Source organism: Rattus norvegicus, chromosome 16, assembly GCF_021556685.1.
Source record: "Rattus norvegicus strain SHRSP/BbbUtx chromosome 16, alternate assembly SHRSP_T2T, whole genome shotgun sequence".
Classification (NCBI taxonomy): domain Eukaryota; kingdom Metazoa; phylum Chordata; class Mammalia; order Rodentia; family Muridae; genus Rattus; species Rattus norvegicus.
Genome location: NC_141549.1, coordinates 78,391,395 through 78,408,993, shown reverse-complemented (window position 1 = coordinate 78,408,993; position 17,599 = coordinate 78,391,395). Strand labels below are relative to the sequence as shown.

At 40.4% G+C, this 17,599-nt stretch overlaps 2 protein-coding genes across 1 annotated transcript; one reads left to right on the top strand and one right to left on the bottom strand.

Annotated features, from left to right (window-relative positions):
* Erich1 (glutamate-rich 1) overlaps positions 1-17,599 on the bottom strand; it is a gene marked incomplete at its 5' end in the record, with an annotated part of 52,793,804 nt that overhangs the window by 5,255,370 nt on the left and 47,520,835 nt on the right.
* Defb1 (defensin beta 1) lies at positions 1,768-16,482 on the top strand. The gene is made up of 2 exons (NM_031810.2): positions 1,768-1,894; positions 16,213-16,482. The coding sequence occupies exons 1-2, from the start codon at positions 1,834-1,836 to the stop codon at positions 16,359-16,361; spliced, it is 210 nt and encodes a 69-aa protein (NP_113998.1). The 5' UTR covers positions 1,768-1,833; the 3' UTR covers positions 16,362-16,482.

Below are 17,599 nucleotides of genomic sequence, written 5' to 3'. Positions count from 1 at the left end.
CAAAACCAATAGTCACCCCACAAGCACTGCTGAGGGATGTGGGGAAAGAGAAAGGCTTCCACACTGGAATGAAGGTTCCTTCTGAGAAACAGACTAGAGAATTAATCACAGCATGGCTGTGGATCTGTAAGCACAGCCTCCAAAACTAAGTGTCTCCAAGCTTCAGAGCAGAAAACTTCTGAAAATCAGAATCATCCTTTAGATTCTGACTGCAATGTGAATTCCTTAAGTTGTGATTAATGACGCCTAGGCATTAGAATTTTGAGATGTTTTGTTAAAAATTGTTACCTCGTTTCTCCTACAGGATGACATGAGTACACAATGATATATGCATTTCTCAGCAACCACAGAAGCAGGCCATAAAGACATGGGGTATTAGTACCCTGAGAGGCACATCTCTGTATCAGCTGCCTCCTGATGGGATTGGAATTCCCACAGTAAGAAGAGGAGCCAGAAGCTGTGTGTGTGTGTGTGTGTGTGTGTGTGTGTGTGTGTGTGTGTGTGTGTGTAGAGAGAGAGAGAGAGAGAGAGAGAGAGACAGAGTCAGAGAGACAGAAAGAGACAGAGAGAGATAGAGATCTATCTATATATTTATCATATATATTTTTTCTATATATAGAGAAAAAAGGAAAAATAGATGGTTGTGCACATATGTATGCTTCTACATATTTGCTTGTGTGTCTGTGTGTGCTTGTGTGTGTATGTTTATGTATGTCCTTGTATGTATTCTGTGTGTGTATGTGTACTTGTGTGTGTGTGTGTGTGTGTGTGTGTGTGTGTGTGTGTGTGTGTGTGTATCCAGAAGGCATATGTCTTGCTATAGAAAGGTATTTTGCTGGTGGTGACAGTAGTTTCTATAGAGTCCATGCTGGTGTCTCCTACAATGTGGCTGCAGCCTAGGATCCTCATCATATCAAGTGACACAGACTAGTCAGACTAGTCCTTGTTCCTGGCAGCTCAGCCACAAGCCCAGTCCTCCAGCCCCAACAATGGTTCTATGAGCTTTTCAGTATCCCCTTAATAATCTCCACTCTTACAAGTTGGGCAGAAGTGTTGACTGCTGCTTGTAAATAAGCACCTTCACAATGTTCTAGGAAATCTGCTCATAGATTTGCACTGGAAATTCAATGGAAATAAGATATTTTAAAACACTATAGTACCCACACACTCAGAGCCCAGCTGAGGCCATACACCATAGGGACAGTTGCATTCCCTGGACTTAGCTCAGGTGCTGTCGGGAGGGCCGGAATTAGAAAACCCCAGGACCACCTTCCCAAATGGAAACACCAGCTGGTTTGAGACTCTCAGGGAGAAAGGGAGAGGGATGAGAAAGCAACCCTGCTGCAGTTTCCATCCCTGCGATCAGTCTACCATTAGGATAGCAGGAACTAAATCCTGAGCACTGTCTAAACAGAAGAGAACCATAGCCGTCTAGAGCCAGAGAGTCACCTGTTAGGGTTGTTGAGCTTCTTACAGGCTCTCTGAACCTATTTAACCTGGAGGGTCCTGGTCGGGGCTGCTTTGCCTGGAGTCTCTTAGAATCCCAACCTGAGAGTCCAAACACGCCTGTTTCCACTTTCCAGGCTGAAAAAATAAAGTCCAGCTATAGCTGGAGAGAGGTCATGTGCCCACAGGACTTGGGCTCTACTCAGGCTGAACAGCATGGTGTCATTAGAACTTCACTGTGGTTTGCAACGCCTCCCTTCGGCTCATTAATGAGGTTATGCAATCAGTGTTCTATAAAAAAAACAAGCTCATTCAAGCCTCATCTGTCAGCTCAACTACCTGGGAGTCTCACGTCCTCTCTGCACTCTGGACCCTGACTTCACCGACATGAAAACTCATTACTTTCTCCTGGTGATGTTATTTTTTCTCTTCTCCCAGATGGAGCTGGGTAAGCTTTGGGAACTTGTTGATGGCTCTGGTTGGGACTGGACTTACCTAGGCTAAGGGGGAACATGTAATAGGTGCCTCCTGGTCTTCCAGGTCTAGTAACATATAGTATCCTGAGTAGTTTGTGGTCAACAGCTCTGGGCAGCAGCAAAATGAGCCTGGTATGGATTCAGAGAGTAGTGGGTATCTCCCAGCTCTAATGTTTGTCCCTAGAGTTTAGGAAATATCTTGTGTGGGAGTCTGCTTTGGTTGTGGCAAGATTCTTCACACCGAGAGACTAGCTTTTTGATCCAGAGGCAGACACTAGCTTCAGCTAGGGCTCTGGGTGGAGCCTCCCTGCTGCAGGCAAAGTGCCCCTGTCCCTTCACCAAGCCAGCTCAGCCAGTTGTAAATGCCTGGAAACACCAGGTATGCAGTCAAGAGATGACAGGTGAACTTTCACATTTCCTGGTAGCCATATTCTTCAGGCAAGATCTCACCAGCCAAATGGAAGTGCTTCACATCTGTCCAGAGGATACTCAGATTCTCTGGGCCAAAGCAGCTTGTCTCTGGCATAGGAAACAATACAACCCTGAAGTAGTGATTACGGACACATGTTCCTCATAGCCATCTCTCAAGGTCACACTGAGAAAGTAATATATTTCTGAGTTTTAGTTTACACATTTGTAGCAGGAGGGTTCTAGGGAAGAAATTTTAGTTGTGAAATTGTCTGAAAAATCCTGTTTTGTTCCTCTCCAGGTTATCATGCTAACCTCTGGAACTATGCATTTGAAAATAAGTTATGCCCCAATTTTCCCATATGAAATCTGGGTGCAGGTGAATTTTCAACACAGTGTTTTGCATAGTGATGCAATGGTCCATTAGAGAGGTAAAAAATACATTTAATAAGTTACCCCTTTCTAGGGTCTAGAAAATGCCAGTACACACAGACAACACAATACATGCTATTTGATATACCAGTCTTGGTACGTGTTTGGGAATGGGTTGGCTGGGGTGGGAATCCTTTCATGAATTTTCCTTTCATGAATTCATGAGAAGGAGAATTTTCCTTCCTTCTCATGGCACAAATTCAAGAAAATATAAAAGCATATTTTTCATAATGAAGACTTTTTATTTTTATCTAGTACTCTACATTTGATCATAGGCAACTCATTCGAACCACAGAAATTGGCCCACCTCCCAAAGGTGGGCAGGATCAGCCATAATTCTCGATACTCCATTATGAGAATGGAGCTGAAATCCAGGACCACTTATGCGGATTGCTATACTCTCTGTGGTAGTGCCACGCTACTGTACTCTTTCAGAATACAAATATTCCACTTGTATCATCTGCTAGTATAAGAATTCTCCAGCTGCTTATCAGGAAATAGCTAAGGGCAGAATCTATCTCATCCCCAAAGCCAAGATTATGGTACTTAGACCCCCCTGAGTCCCAAGGACCAAGGAACACCATTAAGGAGCACTGAGTCCATTTTGACCATTAAGGAGCACCTGCTGTAGTGCTGAGTTCAAATTTGACCCTAGTGAAGGGCACTATTTAGTAAAAGTATTTTTCTCTGGGATTGATACCTGCTATGGCCCCTGTGCTCTAGGTGGGGAAAAAGAATACATCCCCTGAGTGTCTTTTGCATTAAATATGCAGGCTCTCAAGAGTCCCCAGAGCCAGGCTGCTGCTGGACCTTGCATGTGCTTGGATTAAGTTTGGTGTGTGAAGTGTGACAGTTTTGATTTGATTTTTTGATATATTCATAGATTGTAGGTAAAAATCATGTAGAATTGTAATATACAAAATGCTGTTTTGGGGAGTGTATACACTGTAAAACAGTTATGTCTAGCTAGATACTGTAGCCATCACTTCATGCATTTGATGGCATTGCCAATGTGTTGTCTTGTCCTATCTACACTGTCTGAGCCCATGCTTCTTTCTGAACTCAGAGTTTGGTGTGAAAGATATTGAGTTCTGTTTCTGGAAGGCTGTATGGGACTAGCTCAATTTTGTGTCTCATTTGAGCACTCACAGGTACCAGTCCCCCGCCCCTACCCATGTCTGGTAGAGTCCTTAGACCTTGCCTCATCTAATTGTTCCATGGGACTCCACAAGACAAGACCATCTTGTTGACCAGCTTTTCTTCCTGGCAGATAAAGAAATGGGATCCCCACTATCTCCCTGTACAAATTGTCTGTGAAAACAGAAATGAGGTCAACATAACAAGATCTCAACCTAGGTCTTTGGAAACCAAGGTGCTTGAGGCTGCCACTGAACAAATATTTAGTGAGCAACAAACATGAATAGATAAGTGTCAGAGAAAGCAGGAGGAGTCAGGGAGATCTCAGACTCTCTATAAACGTTCAACTCTAGAGGAAAACACTGTGTGTGTGTGTGTGTGTGTGTGTGTGTGTGTGTGTGTGTGTGTGTGACACTGAGAAGGCTTCTTTGAAGAGGCTGAAATAGAAGGAGAAACAGAACCCATTTTGCTTGGTGTGGTGTTTAAAATCTTCCCTCTTTCTCAACAGTTAACAGTGGTAAGATGCTGACTAAATTTAGGCCCCTGTCTTTTGCTGCAACCTTAAATGTGGCTACATTCTTACTCTACCATGATGAACTGGGCTGATCAGGGAATGTTACTGCAAACAGAGGTCCCTAACACAAGCCTCTGCAGACTCCATCACTCCCTAGCACTTTGCTTCTGATCGTTGGATGCAGAACTCTGAGATGCCTGGCTGCAGATGACATTGTATGTGTCAGGCAAGCAGATAGATGACATGGTTAAAAAATAGAGGGAAAGAAAGCAAGAGGACATTTACACTGAGTTCTCAGAATACTCTTAGGAGGAACATAGAATCAATGTATACATTTTATGGATAAACAACAGAAAGTTGGGGGTTTGGTTCCAAACCTTAGTAGGGTTATGTAAGGAGACAGTGGGTGGGGGCTTGAAATCCTATAAGTAAATCCAGGGATGGTCAGGGCCAGATCAAGTGAGACAGATACTAGGAACTCCCACTAACAAAACTGTCTCCTCCTCCTGCACCTGTCTTCTGTCCTTAAACCCTGAAGGACTGAGAATTAATCCAACCCACTACTATAGGCATTCACAACTCCACAAACTCCTATCTTCCTCACCTGCAATCTCTAGACACAACCGTGTTAGGCTGAGCCTATTCCCTGCCTCAAAGCAGACAAATGACTCCAGGCACTAACACTGTTTGAGCTTAGTCAATAACCTGGCCTCTTCAGTGTCTCATCCAGGAATCCCCACCCTGACCTGATTGTCCTAATTCTTCCTGCCTCTTCCACTTCCTGTAAAAGCTTCCAGTAATAGAAATTCACCTTCTATGGTGTCCAGATCCCATCTAGAAACCACAAATCTTGTTAGCTCAAAAACCAGCCATGCAGCCTCCATATTTGGAGAAGACCCAAATATGTTAGTTAGTAGGAAGTAAGGGTCAACAGACATACTCCAAAGTAGCATCAAAGCAAGGCCATGGGTTTCACTTCACAGCTAAAGGGACAGCTCTGTGTCATCTGTGTCCTAGGATCTCTTCCACATGGGGACTATGCCAGGGCTGCTCTACAGTCAGAGAGGTTGGTGACAAGGACACACACTCACTTGGGTTCCTGCATTCTTTCACTCAATTCCCCAAGCTCCTGGAAGGGATCACCATTCACACATTCTCTCTCAAGAAGACTCTAGATGAGCAGAACATTCAAGCTCTGTGATAGTAAACAGAGGTGCTGCAGAAGATTGAAGTTTCCTGCTGAACTTGATATTGGGAGCTATTTGAATTAAGAAAGCCTGACTTATTTCATCCCTGAGCTGGTTTGACCTTTGGTTGTTTTTTCCTGGGAGTGGCAAGTGTAGTTGATTTCCTCCCCTTGTGGCCTAACAGAGTGATAGACACATCCGTCCTCCTGTCAAGCCTCCACTCACGACTACACGAACACCCCATTCCAAGTTGACATTGACTTTTATTTTTAACACCTCCAGTTGGAAGAACCAGATTCTTCCTGGCCCCTCCCCAGCAGGCTGGCAGCACATTTCCTTGTCCTGGCCAAGAGTTAGACTTTCTCTCAATAGCAAGACAGCAAGGACTCTGATGAACTATGTTTTATGATTGACATTCAGCCCCTGCTCACCATCAAGCCCATGGTGTAGGTCTGAAATTACTACCAAAAAACTGTAGATGATTCATAACATCTACACTCCGTCCCATGGCCTTGACCTCTTTGTAGGTGTATGTTCCAATGGCAAGACTACCTGTAGACCCAGTGGGAGAGATGGGTGAATTGGGGCCCCAATTTTTCTGACACCATTGTTCTTTGGCAACCCATTCCATTTCACCTGAAGTTTCTTTTATCTAAACACCTTATCTTTTCATCAGAAAAATTTCAATCTCCCCTTGCAATGTTCATTTTAAAACTTCACATTTGCCTATTATTGTATTACACAACCCTAGAGTCCCACCCACGGATCTCAAGGTGGATTCAAAATGAAGAACTGAAGATACAAAGTCCCAACAGCCTGATGGGTGCATGTTCATTCTCAGATTCACACATGCACATGTACACACACACACACACACACACACACACACACACAACCGTAGCTCAGTTGCCAAAAGGATACTTAGGAAATTTTATTTTCACAGATTTCTTATACAAAGCTCAAATATTACACTCAGTCTTTTAATATATTTTCTTCATTACTATTTTTGGTCATCCTTCCTTAAATCCTTAGGCATCTTCCCTATGCCAAGTCATGCTAAATTGATCTAAGTCTCATCCTAGTTTAGATAAGGTGGAAGTGGAGAGATGAATGTCACAACAACGTATTATTTAAAAAGTATGAAATTTTCAAAGAATAAATTAATAAGTAAAGAAGCATTACTGGGTAGAGATCCAGAATGTCTGGTATAAAATTAGGATTATATATCATATTTACAAAAAATTAAAATATTATGAGTTTATGATAATAAACTCAGTTTTCCTGTCTTCAAGTTATATGGGGGGGGGCACTGTATTCCTTGGATAACTAAGAACAGCTATAAATGCAGTAGCCAGTCATGAGGAAGAAATGAGTAGCCTAGGGTGTGAGAATAAGGGGGATCTCACAATCTAGGTTTCTGCATTCTCAGTTGGAGAGGTGTCATGGTCTATGATAGTTCACACAGGAGAGTTGTTCTGGAACAGAGTGTGGCTGGAATGATGACATTATACAGACAATACAGTGTAACTGGTTTTGTTGTATAATTTCCATACCTACATGCAATGTCTTGTGGTTATATCCAAAGCCCCATGGCTCTTCCAGGTCCTCCCTCGCCTTCCCCTTGTACAGCCTCAGTAGCCCACACTTACTCCATGGCACCCTCTCCCATATATGAGAGAGAACGTTCTACACTTAAGCTTTGTAGGACGGCTCTTCTCCCATAAAATCACAGTCTGGCTCCCTACACCCTGGGTTTGAGTCCAGCACTTCAAAAATACATTAAAGTTGAGTTATTTTCTAGTTTATAATTCCTAGAGTAAATTATAATTGTGTGGCTATGTCTGGATATGCACTATTCATAAATATTTGACCTAAGAATATATAAACGTGAGACTTATGAGTCTCATGTTTTTTTATGAACTATGTATATATGTGAATATATGTGAATATGAATATATAAACTTCTAGCACTTATGAGATGTTGCTGCCCTTACTCAGAGCATTCCCCTCTCTTGTTAATCCTCTCTGGGAATCAATCACAGACACACAAGCAATCACTTCCTAGTCTAATCAATTTGATAATAAAAACTAATCAGCATAGCAACTTTGACAAGAGCCAAATTATGACAACAGTGGAAGTTTATTTCTATACCTTTTATTCTGCTTTTTGTTACTATGGCTCTGCAGTATAACTCTGTAAATGTGTGTGTGTGTGTGTGTGTGTGTGTGTGTGTGTGTGAGTATAGGGGATTGTGTGCATGCATGTGTGGGAACTACTTGCGTACTTGGTACTCAGAGAAGTTGGAGCAGGGCATCCAATCTCCTGGAACTGGGATTAAACACAGGTTTTAAATGATTGTGTGGATACTAGAAATGGAACCTGGGTCCCTAGAAGAACAGCCAGTACTCAGAACCACTGAGTCATTTTTCCCAGGCCATTTTTTTTTTATAACTTGAAGTAAGATATTGTGATTCCCCAATATTCCTCTTTCTGTTCGGAAATACTTCAGTTATTTTGGAGTTCTCTGTGTTACTCTATACTTAAGGATTGTGTCTTATCCTATTTCTGTGAAGAATGTCATAGAATTATGATAGGGAATGCCTCTACTCTGTCGAAATTGCCTTGATGATTCATAAGTCTGAAACGTTTATTTCCTGATGTGTTCATTTTCTTTCTTTAGAGGTTTCACTGTAGAGGTCTCTAACATCATTTTTATGGATGTGTAAAATAATTTTGAATAAATTATGCAGGAATGTGACTTTTTTGCCAATTGAATGGGCTTGCTTTTCTTATTTCTTGTCTAGCAAGTTCTGTATTGGTGTAGAAGAAAGGTGCTTTCTCTTCTAGATGGATTATATAACTCATACTCTGCTGAAAATGTTTTCTTATATCTAAGAGTCCTTTGGTGAACTCTTTCTAGATTATTTTTAGATATAGGATCACATCATCTTCAATTGGGTATAATTTCTTTCTTTCCCATTTGTATCTTTTCTGTTTCTTTCTTTTGCCTTATTTCTCTAGTTAAGAACTCAAGTACTGTTGTGGTTTGAAGAAGAAATGTTTTCCATTGGCTCATATATTTGAATACTTGTTCACTAGTTTGTCATGCTGTTTGGTTATGGAACCTTTGGAGGTGGAGCCCTGCTGGAGGAGGTAGTTAGCTGGTAGTGGGCTTTGATAGCTTGTAGCTTTGCTTCACTTCCTGTTCTTGCTTCCTCTATATAGATCAAGTATGACCAGTCAGCTCTCTACTCTTCCTGCTTGGTTTTAGTTACTGTTGCTATATGTGGGGGTTTGAATAAGAATGGATTCCATATGTTGAAATACTTGGTCTTTAGTTGGTAGAGCTGTTTAGGAAGAATTAGGGCATGCATCCTTGTCAGAGGAGGTGTGTCATGGAGAATTGAATGTAAGACTTCAAAAACATTTCCACCTACCTAGGGTGCTCTTCTCTTGGTGTCTTCTTCATGGCTCAAGATGTGAGCCATCATCTGTCCCTGCTTACACACCCTTGTTCCAACATCATGGACTCTACTCCTTTGAATCTGTAAGCTCCAGTAAATGCTTTCTTTTCTAAGTTGTCTTCATCATGGAATTTTGTCACAATACTATAAAAGTAACTAAGATGCCAAGCCTTCCCCACCATGATGGACTCTATCCCTCTGAAACTTTAGTTAGAAGAAAACCTTCCCACTCCTTAAATTGTTCTTTGTCATGGAATTCTATCACAACCACAGATAAGTAACTAAGAGAGAAGTTGGTTTCAGGAAAATGGAGCTTTGCTGTGAAAAGCAAGATCATATTATTCTTCTGAGGATATGGGAGAATTTGGAGCTTCAGACCAGAAAACCCATTGAATTCTGTAAATAGAGATAAATGAACTATTCTAGTGGGGCCTGGAAGACAGTAATTCTAAAGACTATTCAGACAATGGAGGTCTGGCTCATGAGGTTTCAGAGGAGAAAATTATTCAAATTGTACCTGACAAGAGAAATTTCATGAAATTTTGCCAAAGAATCTGGTTGCATCTGCCTGTGACCTGAGAATTTGTGTGGGGCTAAATTAAAAAGTAATTCATTTATTATGTTATTGTTGGGGAGTAAATTTTAACACAACATAGGGTTGAGTCTGTGGCATGGTTATTAGGACAACAAACATGGTAGGAAAATATTTTTTAAAAAGTACAGTTTGGAAAGCAAATGTTACTAAGAAAGTTAAGACTTCAATTGTGTGCTGAAAAGGAGTTTGTATTTGTTTAAGAGAAGCTGCATGATCTGGACAAAAACAACAGAAAATGTATTGTGAGGATAAGACCCCACTTGGATGGGCCTCCAACTTATGAAAGTGTTGTATTCAGAATCTTCTGCAACTGAGGTCCAAGTGACCAAGGGCCATCTCAAGCTGGGTGCAGAACTTGATCATGTTACTCATGTGGTACTTTTTTTAACAAGAAAACTATGCAAGATTAAGGGGACTGTGGGCTTTTCCTTTACAGAGAATGGTGGAGGCCAGGTAATGTATGTCAAAGTCAGAGTACTTTCAAGGAATCCTTGGGGGGAGGGGGGCATTTCATAAGGCTGTGATAGTGAAACTTGGGTTGCAGAGATCCCAAGATGTTTGAGATGTCAGAGCCATGAGATATCTGCCAAATTTCATATAGGAAATGGAACCAGGAATCAGCCTAAAAATGTATGTTGCAGGCAGCAAAGCTACAGAGTCAGTGTCATTTAAATCTATTGATGCAGTATTCGGACCAGGATGGGTTTCAGTTTTGCTTTGGTCTAATCTTTCCTCGGTGTGCCCATATTCCTTTATTTTGTAATGGTAATGTATATTCTGTTTGACACTAAAAGTGTGTTATTTGTTCTGTAAGTTTACAGGGGTCATAGTTAAGACATTGTTTTGGGTCTCTGAAGAGATTCGGAATTGCAACTGTCCAATACCAATAGTTTGCAACTATTAAAGACTATGAGGACTTTTGCAGTTGGGTTAAATGTATTCTCATCATGAGATGGCCATGAACCTTAGAGGGCCACAGGGAGAATGTTATGGTTTGAACAAGAAATATCCCTCCTTGGCTCATGCATCTGAACATGTCACCAGTGAGTGACTTACTCTCTTGGGGGTAGGTTATGTCACCAGTTTGTGTCACCAGTAAGTGATACTATTGTGGGTAGGTTATGAGAGCTTCAGGAAGGGCAGCCTTGCTGGATGAAGAAGTCACAGGCTTCTGAAGTAATATAGCCTCACTCCACTTCCTTTTCTCTTTCCCTGCTTCCTGTGTAATGTGATCAGTTGGTTCCCTGCTCCTGCTGATATGTTTTTCCAGCTTTTTACCATGACTTCCCCACTATAATGGGCTCTATTCCCAACTCTGGAGGCATAGACCAATATAAACCTCATTTCTCTAAGGTGCTTTTGGTTACAATGCTTTATCACAGCAACAATAAGTAATTATGAGAAACACTCTATTAAATAGAAATTGTGACATAGAGTCAACCCCTTCCTGGCGTTAAAGGAAATACTTTCAATTTTTTCCCACCCAGTATAATGCTGGCTATGAGTTTGTAACATAGGAATCTTGCTATGTTGAGGTATGATCATCCTATCCCTGGTTTCCTCGGGGTTTCTGCATAATAGACATTGAGTTTACTCCAAGTCATTTTCTGCATCTATTGTCATGGCCATGAGAATCTTTTCTCTTTATCATGTTTATTGGTTATATTGGGCTTATTTCACACATGCAGAATTACTCTTGCACAAGTGGGATGAAATAAACTTGATCATCATGTGCTGACTTTTTAATGTGTCTCTGAATTATTTGCAAGAATTTTATTCAGAATTTTTAATCTGTTCAACAAGGAAATTGGCATATAGCCTTTTTTTTTGGTTGGTGTGAGCCCTTATCTATCTTTTTTTGCATTGGTCTAATAACTACTTTGGATAATTGATTTGGAAATGTTCTTTTCCTTATTTTGTGGAATAGTATAAGGTTCTTTAAACCCCTGGTAGAATGCTGTAGTAAATTTCACTAGTAGTGAAGTTTTCTTTGTTGTTGGTGGTGGAGGGGTGGGAGGTCAGGTGGGGGGTCTGGTGGTGGGATGGGGGTCAGGTAGTGAGGGTGGGGGAGGGGGAGGTCAGGTGTAGGGTCAGGTAGTGAGGGTGGGGTGGTAGAGGGGTAGGAGGTCAGGTGTTGAGGGTGGGGGTGGTGGAGGGGTGTGGGTGACTACTGCTTCAGTCTCACTGCTCTGTGGATCTACATCATCTCAATTCACTGTCCATATGTCAAATGCATCCAAGAATGTGTCCATTTATTCTACATTGCATAATTCATGCCAATACAATTTCTCGGGTATTCTGTAGTATCAGATGTAATACTTCCTCACTCATCTCCAATACTATTGACTTCATGTTTACTCTTTCTTCACTTCCTAGCCAATGTGTCCATGACTTTGTGTATTTTGCTTACCTTTTCCAGGAAGCAAGCCTTTGTTTTATGGATTCTTTACACGGTTTCTGGGTTTTCCATTCATTATTTTCAGTTCTGACTGACACTGTTTTACTGCCTTATTATTAACTTGGGGTTTGGATTGATATTGCTTATTTAATACCTCAAGGTGTATCATTATCTTACTTGAGAATGTATTTGCTTTTATTGTAAGCACTGATAGTTATAAATGTCCTTTCTAGGATGACCATTGGCATACACACAAGGTTGTAGTACTGGGTAATTTGTTGTTTCTGTTTCATTTGCTTCTAAGAAGTTTGTTTTGTTTGTTTAGTTGGTTGTTTTGTTGTTGTTAAGGGTTTTTTTGCTTTGTTTTCTCTTTTTTCCCCCAAGAAAGAGTTTCTCTGTATAGCTTTGGATGGGCTAGAACTAACTATGTAGCCCAGACTAGCCTTGAACTCACAGAGATCCACCTGCCTCTGCCTTCCCAGTGCTGAATTTAAAGGTGTGTGTCAGCATCACCTGGCTTTTATAAAAATTTAAATTCCTCTCCCCTTTTCTTCAGTGACCTACTGATTTTTCTAAAGCAAATTTGATACATTTTCAGTATATTTATGTCTTTGTACCATGTCTCTTGTTGCTAATTCTTAATTTTATTGTATTGTAATCTGATAAAATACAAAATATTTCAATATTTATTCGTTAAAACTTGTATTGTGTAGTTTAGAGCCTTGGGGTGGGATAGTATATGGCTGTCCTTACAGTCGTTTGATCTATGCTACAGTTACTCTAACGTTTCTGTGTTCATTTTTGTCTAGGATGCTATCTTCTGACAATGGTGGGCTGATAGCATTCATTAGCACTGAATCTTGATATATACCTCTCTTTATGCCAAATAGCGTTTTGTTTTTATGAAATTGGATCTACCAAACTGGTGACTATATATTGCAATCACTACATCTTCTTTTACATTTCTTTTTGAGATTGTCATGCACGAGTTCTGTACTTACGTCATTTCCACCCTAATCTCTCCCCCTTCAACTCTTCCTACATTCCCACACTACCCTCAAACTTATTACCTCTTCTTTGACTGTTAGTGTTCACACATAAATGCATACATATATGTAGAGACAGCCTGTTCTATCAATCTAGTGTTGTTTATATATGTGTGTGTTTAGGGGTAGAGAACCTATCATGGGCTCATCTCTGGAACAGACTCTCCCTCCCTCTCTCATTTATAAGTAGGGCTTCATGAGATGACCCCTCTCCATTGTGTAATGTCAAGTGATGGTGCAGGTCTTGGTCAGGCGCACTCTATTGCCAAGGCTTCACAGGTGCAGCTCACTGTCGTATACAAAATAAGCTGATTCTCAGACAGTATCCTTACATCCCTCCCATCCCCTTCATTACATCTTCTTGATCAACTGCCCTTTATTACTGCCAAGTGATATTTTTCTTCATTTGGGGCTAATTTTTTATTTAAAATCTACTTGGTTGCAAATGAATAGAGTTACTCTTAATCCTTTTCAGATTACATTTAGTCAGAAAATTATTTCCATTTTTTTACTTTCAGGTTGTGTCTTTTCCAGTGCAATTGGATTTTATAGGCAACAAGCAGTTGGATCTTGTGTTTAGTCTAAGCAATCAGCCATCATGACCTTAAATTAATAAATTAAGGCCATTTATGTCTAAGACTATTGTTGAAAGTTTGTGCTAATTCCAATAATTTTTCCTGGTTTCATTCTCTCTCTCTCTCTCTCTCTCTCTCTCTCTCTCTCTCTCTCTCTCTCTCTCTCTCCCTCCCTCCCTCCCTCCCTCCCTCCCTCCTTCCCTGCCCCTCTTCCTCTCCCTCTCCTTCTCCCTCCCCCTCTCTCTTTCTCTCTCTCCTTCCCTCTATCCATTTTCCCTCCCTCTCTTCCCCCCTCTCTCTCGCTCTCCCTCTCGCTCTCTCTCTATCCATGCTATTGAGTTGAAATGTTTGATTCTTCCATATTTCTCATAATTTTCATTTATTAGTCTCATGAAATTTATGCTTTCCCAAGGGTTCAACAATTTTATTCACAGGATATAGGATGCTTTCTATTATCTTCTGCAATGCTACCACAGCAGTCATGAACTGTTTTAGCTGATGTCTATCTTATAAGGTCTTTATTCCCCTGTGTTCAGAGAAGCATTGCTAGATATAGTACTATTGTTTGAATGTTAGTTAGGTATATTTGCTCTAATAGCTGCAAATATATACCACTATGTTCATTCTCTTGTTCTTTAATGTTTGTACTGATAACTATTGTTATAATTCTGAAGAATGGGCCTTCATAAGTAACCTGTAACTCATGCCTGCAGCTTTCAGCAGTCTTTCTTTGTTTTATACTAAAATCATCTAAACTATTATTTGCCACGGATTATCCTTTCACTGGACACATCTATTTTGAATTGTCTGTTCTTCTAAAGTGGACAGTCTCCCTCTAGATTTCGTAACTTTCAACTACAATTCATAGGTTTCCCTTTTCTTTAACTGGTATCTCTTTCTATTGTTACCTGAAAGTTAACCTTTGTCAAAGATAACTTTAAATCAGTATATTCTGTCTTGTGACTTCTATTCTGTGATGATGCTTGGTTCTTGATGTTTGCTTTATTTCATGGTTTACATCTAAAATCTGCCTTTGCTGAAAGTTTCTTCCAACTTGCTGAATTTCTCATCCAAGTCTCACAGTAATCTTCTCGTTTCACTTATCTTTGAATTCTTCCTGACTTAAAAGCCAGATGTTGAATGTCTTCTCTGGAATTTCAACCATTTCAATATTTTGGATTCACTTTATTGAAGATTTAAGAAATGTGGAGTCACCGTGTTACCTTTCCTCTCAGTCTACATTGTAGTCTGTGCTTCTCCCCTTTTCTACTCTTGTGGTTTTGCAGGTTAGTTGATATGGGTCAGAGATATCATTGGAGATATCTCTGATGTCTAAACAAATTAGAGCAGAAAGAGTGGTCCCCAGGCCAACCTCTGATCTGACACATTGCTCACTAGGACTGCTACTAGGTTGAATTCCTGAGACTGCCCTCGACACACAGGCCTATAAATGCAGTAAGTGTAGATGCTGGCTGTGGACTGATCAGCTGGTAAGCTGAATCTGTGAACCATTAAGTTGCACATCCCCTTACACCATTGGTCCTCTATCCCTGCATGTGAAGTCCCTGAGAGTGTAAAAAAACCCCTCAGGCTGTGTGTGTGTGTGTGTGTAGATAACATTATAATATGATGTACTATATGTCACAGTATGTGATATAATATATGGCAGAATAATTATATATGTTATATATGTCATAATAATATCTATATATATATTTAATACATCAATTAACTCTTTGAAAGTTCCATGCATTATATTTGATGACGTTTACTCCTCTGCAATTCCTCCCAGATTCACACCCCACTTCATCTTCATCCAATGGTTGTTTTCACGCTTGAATGATGTTAGTGTTGCCTATATCTTAGTGTGTGGCCATTGACTAGAGGATAGTTGATGTACTAGGGGATGAGCCCTTAAAGTAACAAACCTGAAAGATATAAACCACTAAGAGCTTCCTCAGCTAGGTCTGAGACTTCAGAACTACAGTGCCCTACAAGTTTAAGTCAGACAAGCATGCATAGATAAATGCATTTTCAATATAATATTTTATTAAGTCTTTGAATTAATACAATATATTTTGGTTATTTTCACCTTCCTTCCTACAGTTCTCCCAACACCTCCTAGATCTACCTTCACATCCCCATCTCTCCCAACTTCATAACACCCCGCTCTTTTAAATAATTCACTGAGATCAAGTTATGCCACCAAATACTTAAAGGTTTAGTACCATCTGTTGGAGCAAGGTTGACTATCAGGGGCTATATTTTGAAAGAAAATGGAATCTTTTTTCCCCTAGAAGCTATCTATCTAGTATCAATAGAATTTTAGTTCAGGATAAGGGTTCATGAACCTCTCTTTGTCCTGGAATATTGAAGTGTAGCCTCCATAGCCTCAAGATCAACTCCATAGCAATGGCCTTTAAGAGAGAATTCCCTTAAGGGCTACCAGCTTGTCTGTCTTGCATTTACCAAATGTTCTCAAATCTTTGGAGTTACAGCTGAAAGCCTAAACATATCTGTTCTCCCCTTGTAGGTGCTGGCATTCTCACAAGTCTTGGACGCAGAACAGATCAATACCGATGCCTCCAAAATGGAGGATTCTGTCTCCGCTCCAGCTGCCCATCTCATACCAAACTACAAGGAACATGTAAACCAGATAAGCCCAACTGTTGCAGGAGTTGACAGTGGTTTGAAGAATGGACATAAAGGACAAGCAAGGGATTGTAAAATTAGTGTTTTAATAAATGAAATGTTTTTGAAGTTTATTTACATCATCTCAAAATAAATTTTATGCCTCAGTTTAGAAGAGCAATCTTTTAAAAGTGTTGGGCTTAGAACAAGAGGTGGGAAAATCCAGAACATTTCCCGGGCCCTGAGTAATGACGGTCACAATTCGAGTGACACCACTTCTATGTAATTTTATCACATGCAAGATGCACCCAGCATAGGAAGTTTACACAGAATTGAACAGAGAACACAGTCTCCTATGATGTAAAAGAGGATGATTCTTCAATAGTCTCAGCAGTTAATCCTATGGCACCCTCTCTGCAACCTTAGCATTAGAAACCCCTTTATAACTGTAAGTTGTCCAACCAAAGCTCGTCCTCCATGAGTAATCTCTGGACTTCCTGGTAAGTGCTTTTAAAAAAGATTAGGCCACAACTTTCAAATCTAATTGTGTATCACAAATCTGTGTTAGGACTGGGACATCTGTGTTTCAGGTCTTCCACGGTGTGACGTCTGCAGACATGCGTGAATGGATGAAAGAAATTATGACATTCAATTTTTCCTGAAAATGCTCTTCTGTCTACTGATGGCACACATGATGTGGTAGTTTTCAGAACCTGCCTCCACCACTTCGTCTTCAACTCTTAGTAGGCAAACGATAAAAAACTTAAAGCACTTGAAGCTTTATTCCCCAAAACAAAGTCCTATTGTAAATAGAATTTATCTCCAGTCCATACTAATATCCCTCAATGAGATGATCATTTCTATAGAGAAAAGCTGAGTAAGGAAGATGCTGACACTGGGGAGGACATTAAGTCGACTCAAATATTCTCAGTAATGCAGACACAGTGGTTTAAATCCATGTTTTTAGTCATTTCCTTAACCTGGAAACCTCAGCAAGAAAACTAAATAATTCTTCTCTGAGAATAAACCCCAGTGAAGATGGATGGGGTCCCTTCTTTCTATACCTAACTTAGGTTTTCAGGGTCTGCTCAGGTCTGATTTCAGATAGGCAACCTCTACTCACATGATGGGGTGTTCTATGTAAGCTGTGTAAGTTCAGGTAAGTGGTCATATAACACTCTGTCCCTGATGGATAACATATAGTAATGTGTTGAACCACTTTCAGTAATGAAAGAGCAGCAGTGTAAATTTTCAATAGAATATAGGCTTCCTCTTCAGGAAGATCTGCC

Coding starts and splice junctions, on each gene's coding strand:
- Defb1 (NM_031810.2), top strand. CDS start 1,834: ATGAAAACTCATTACTTTCTCCTGGTGATGTTATTTTTTCTCTTCTCC. Junction 1,895..16,212: donor CTTCTCCCAGATGGAGCTGG/GTAAGCTTTGGG, acceptor CTCCCCTTGTAG/GTGCTGGCATTCTCACAAGT.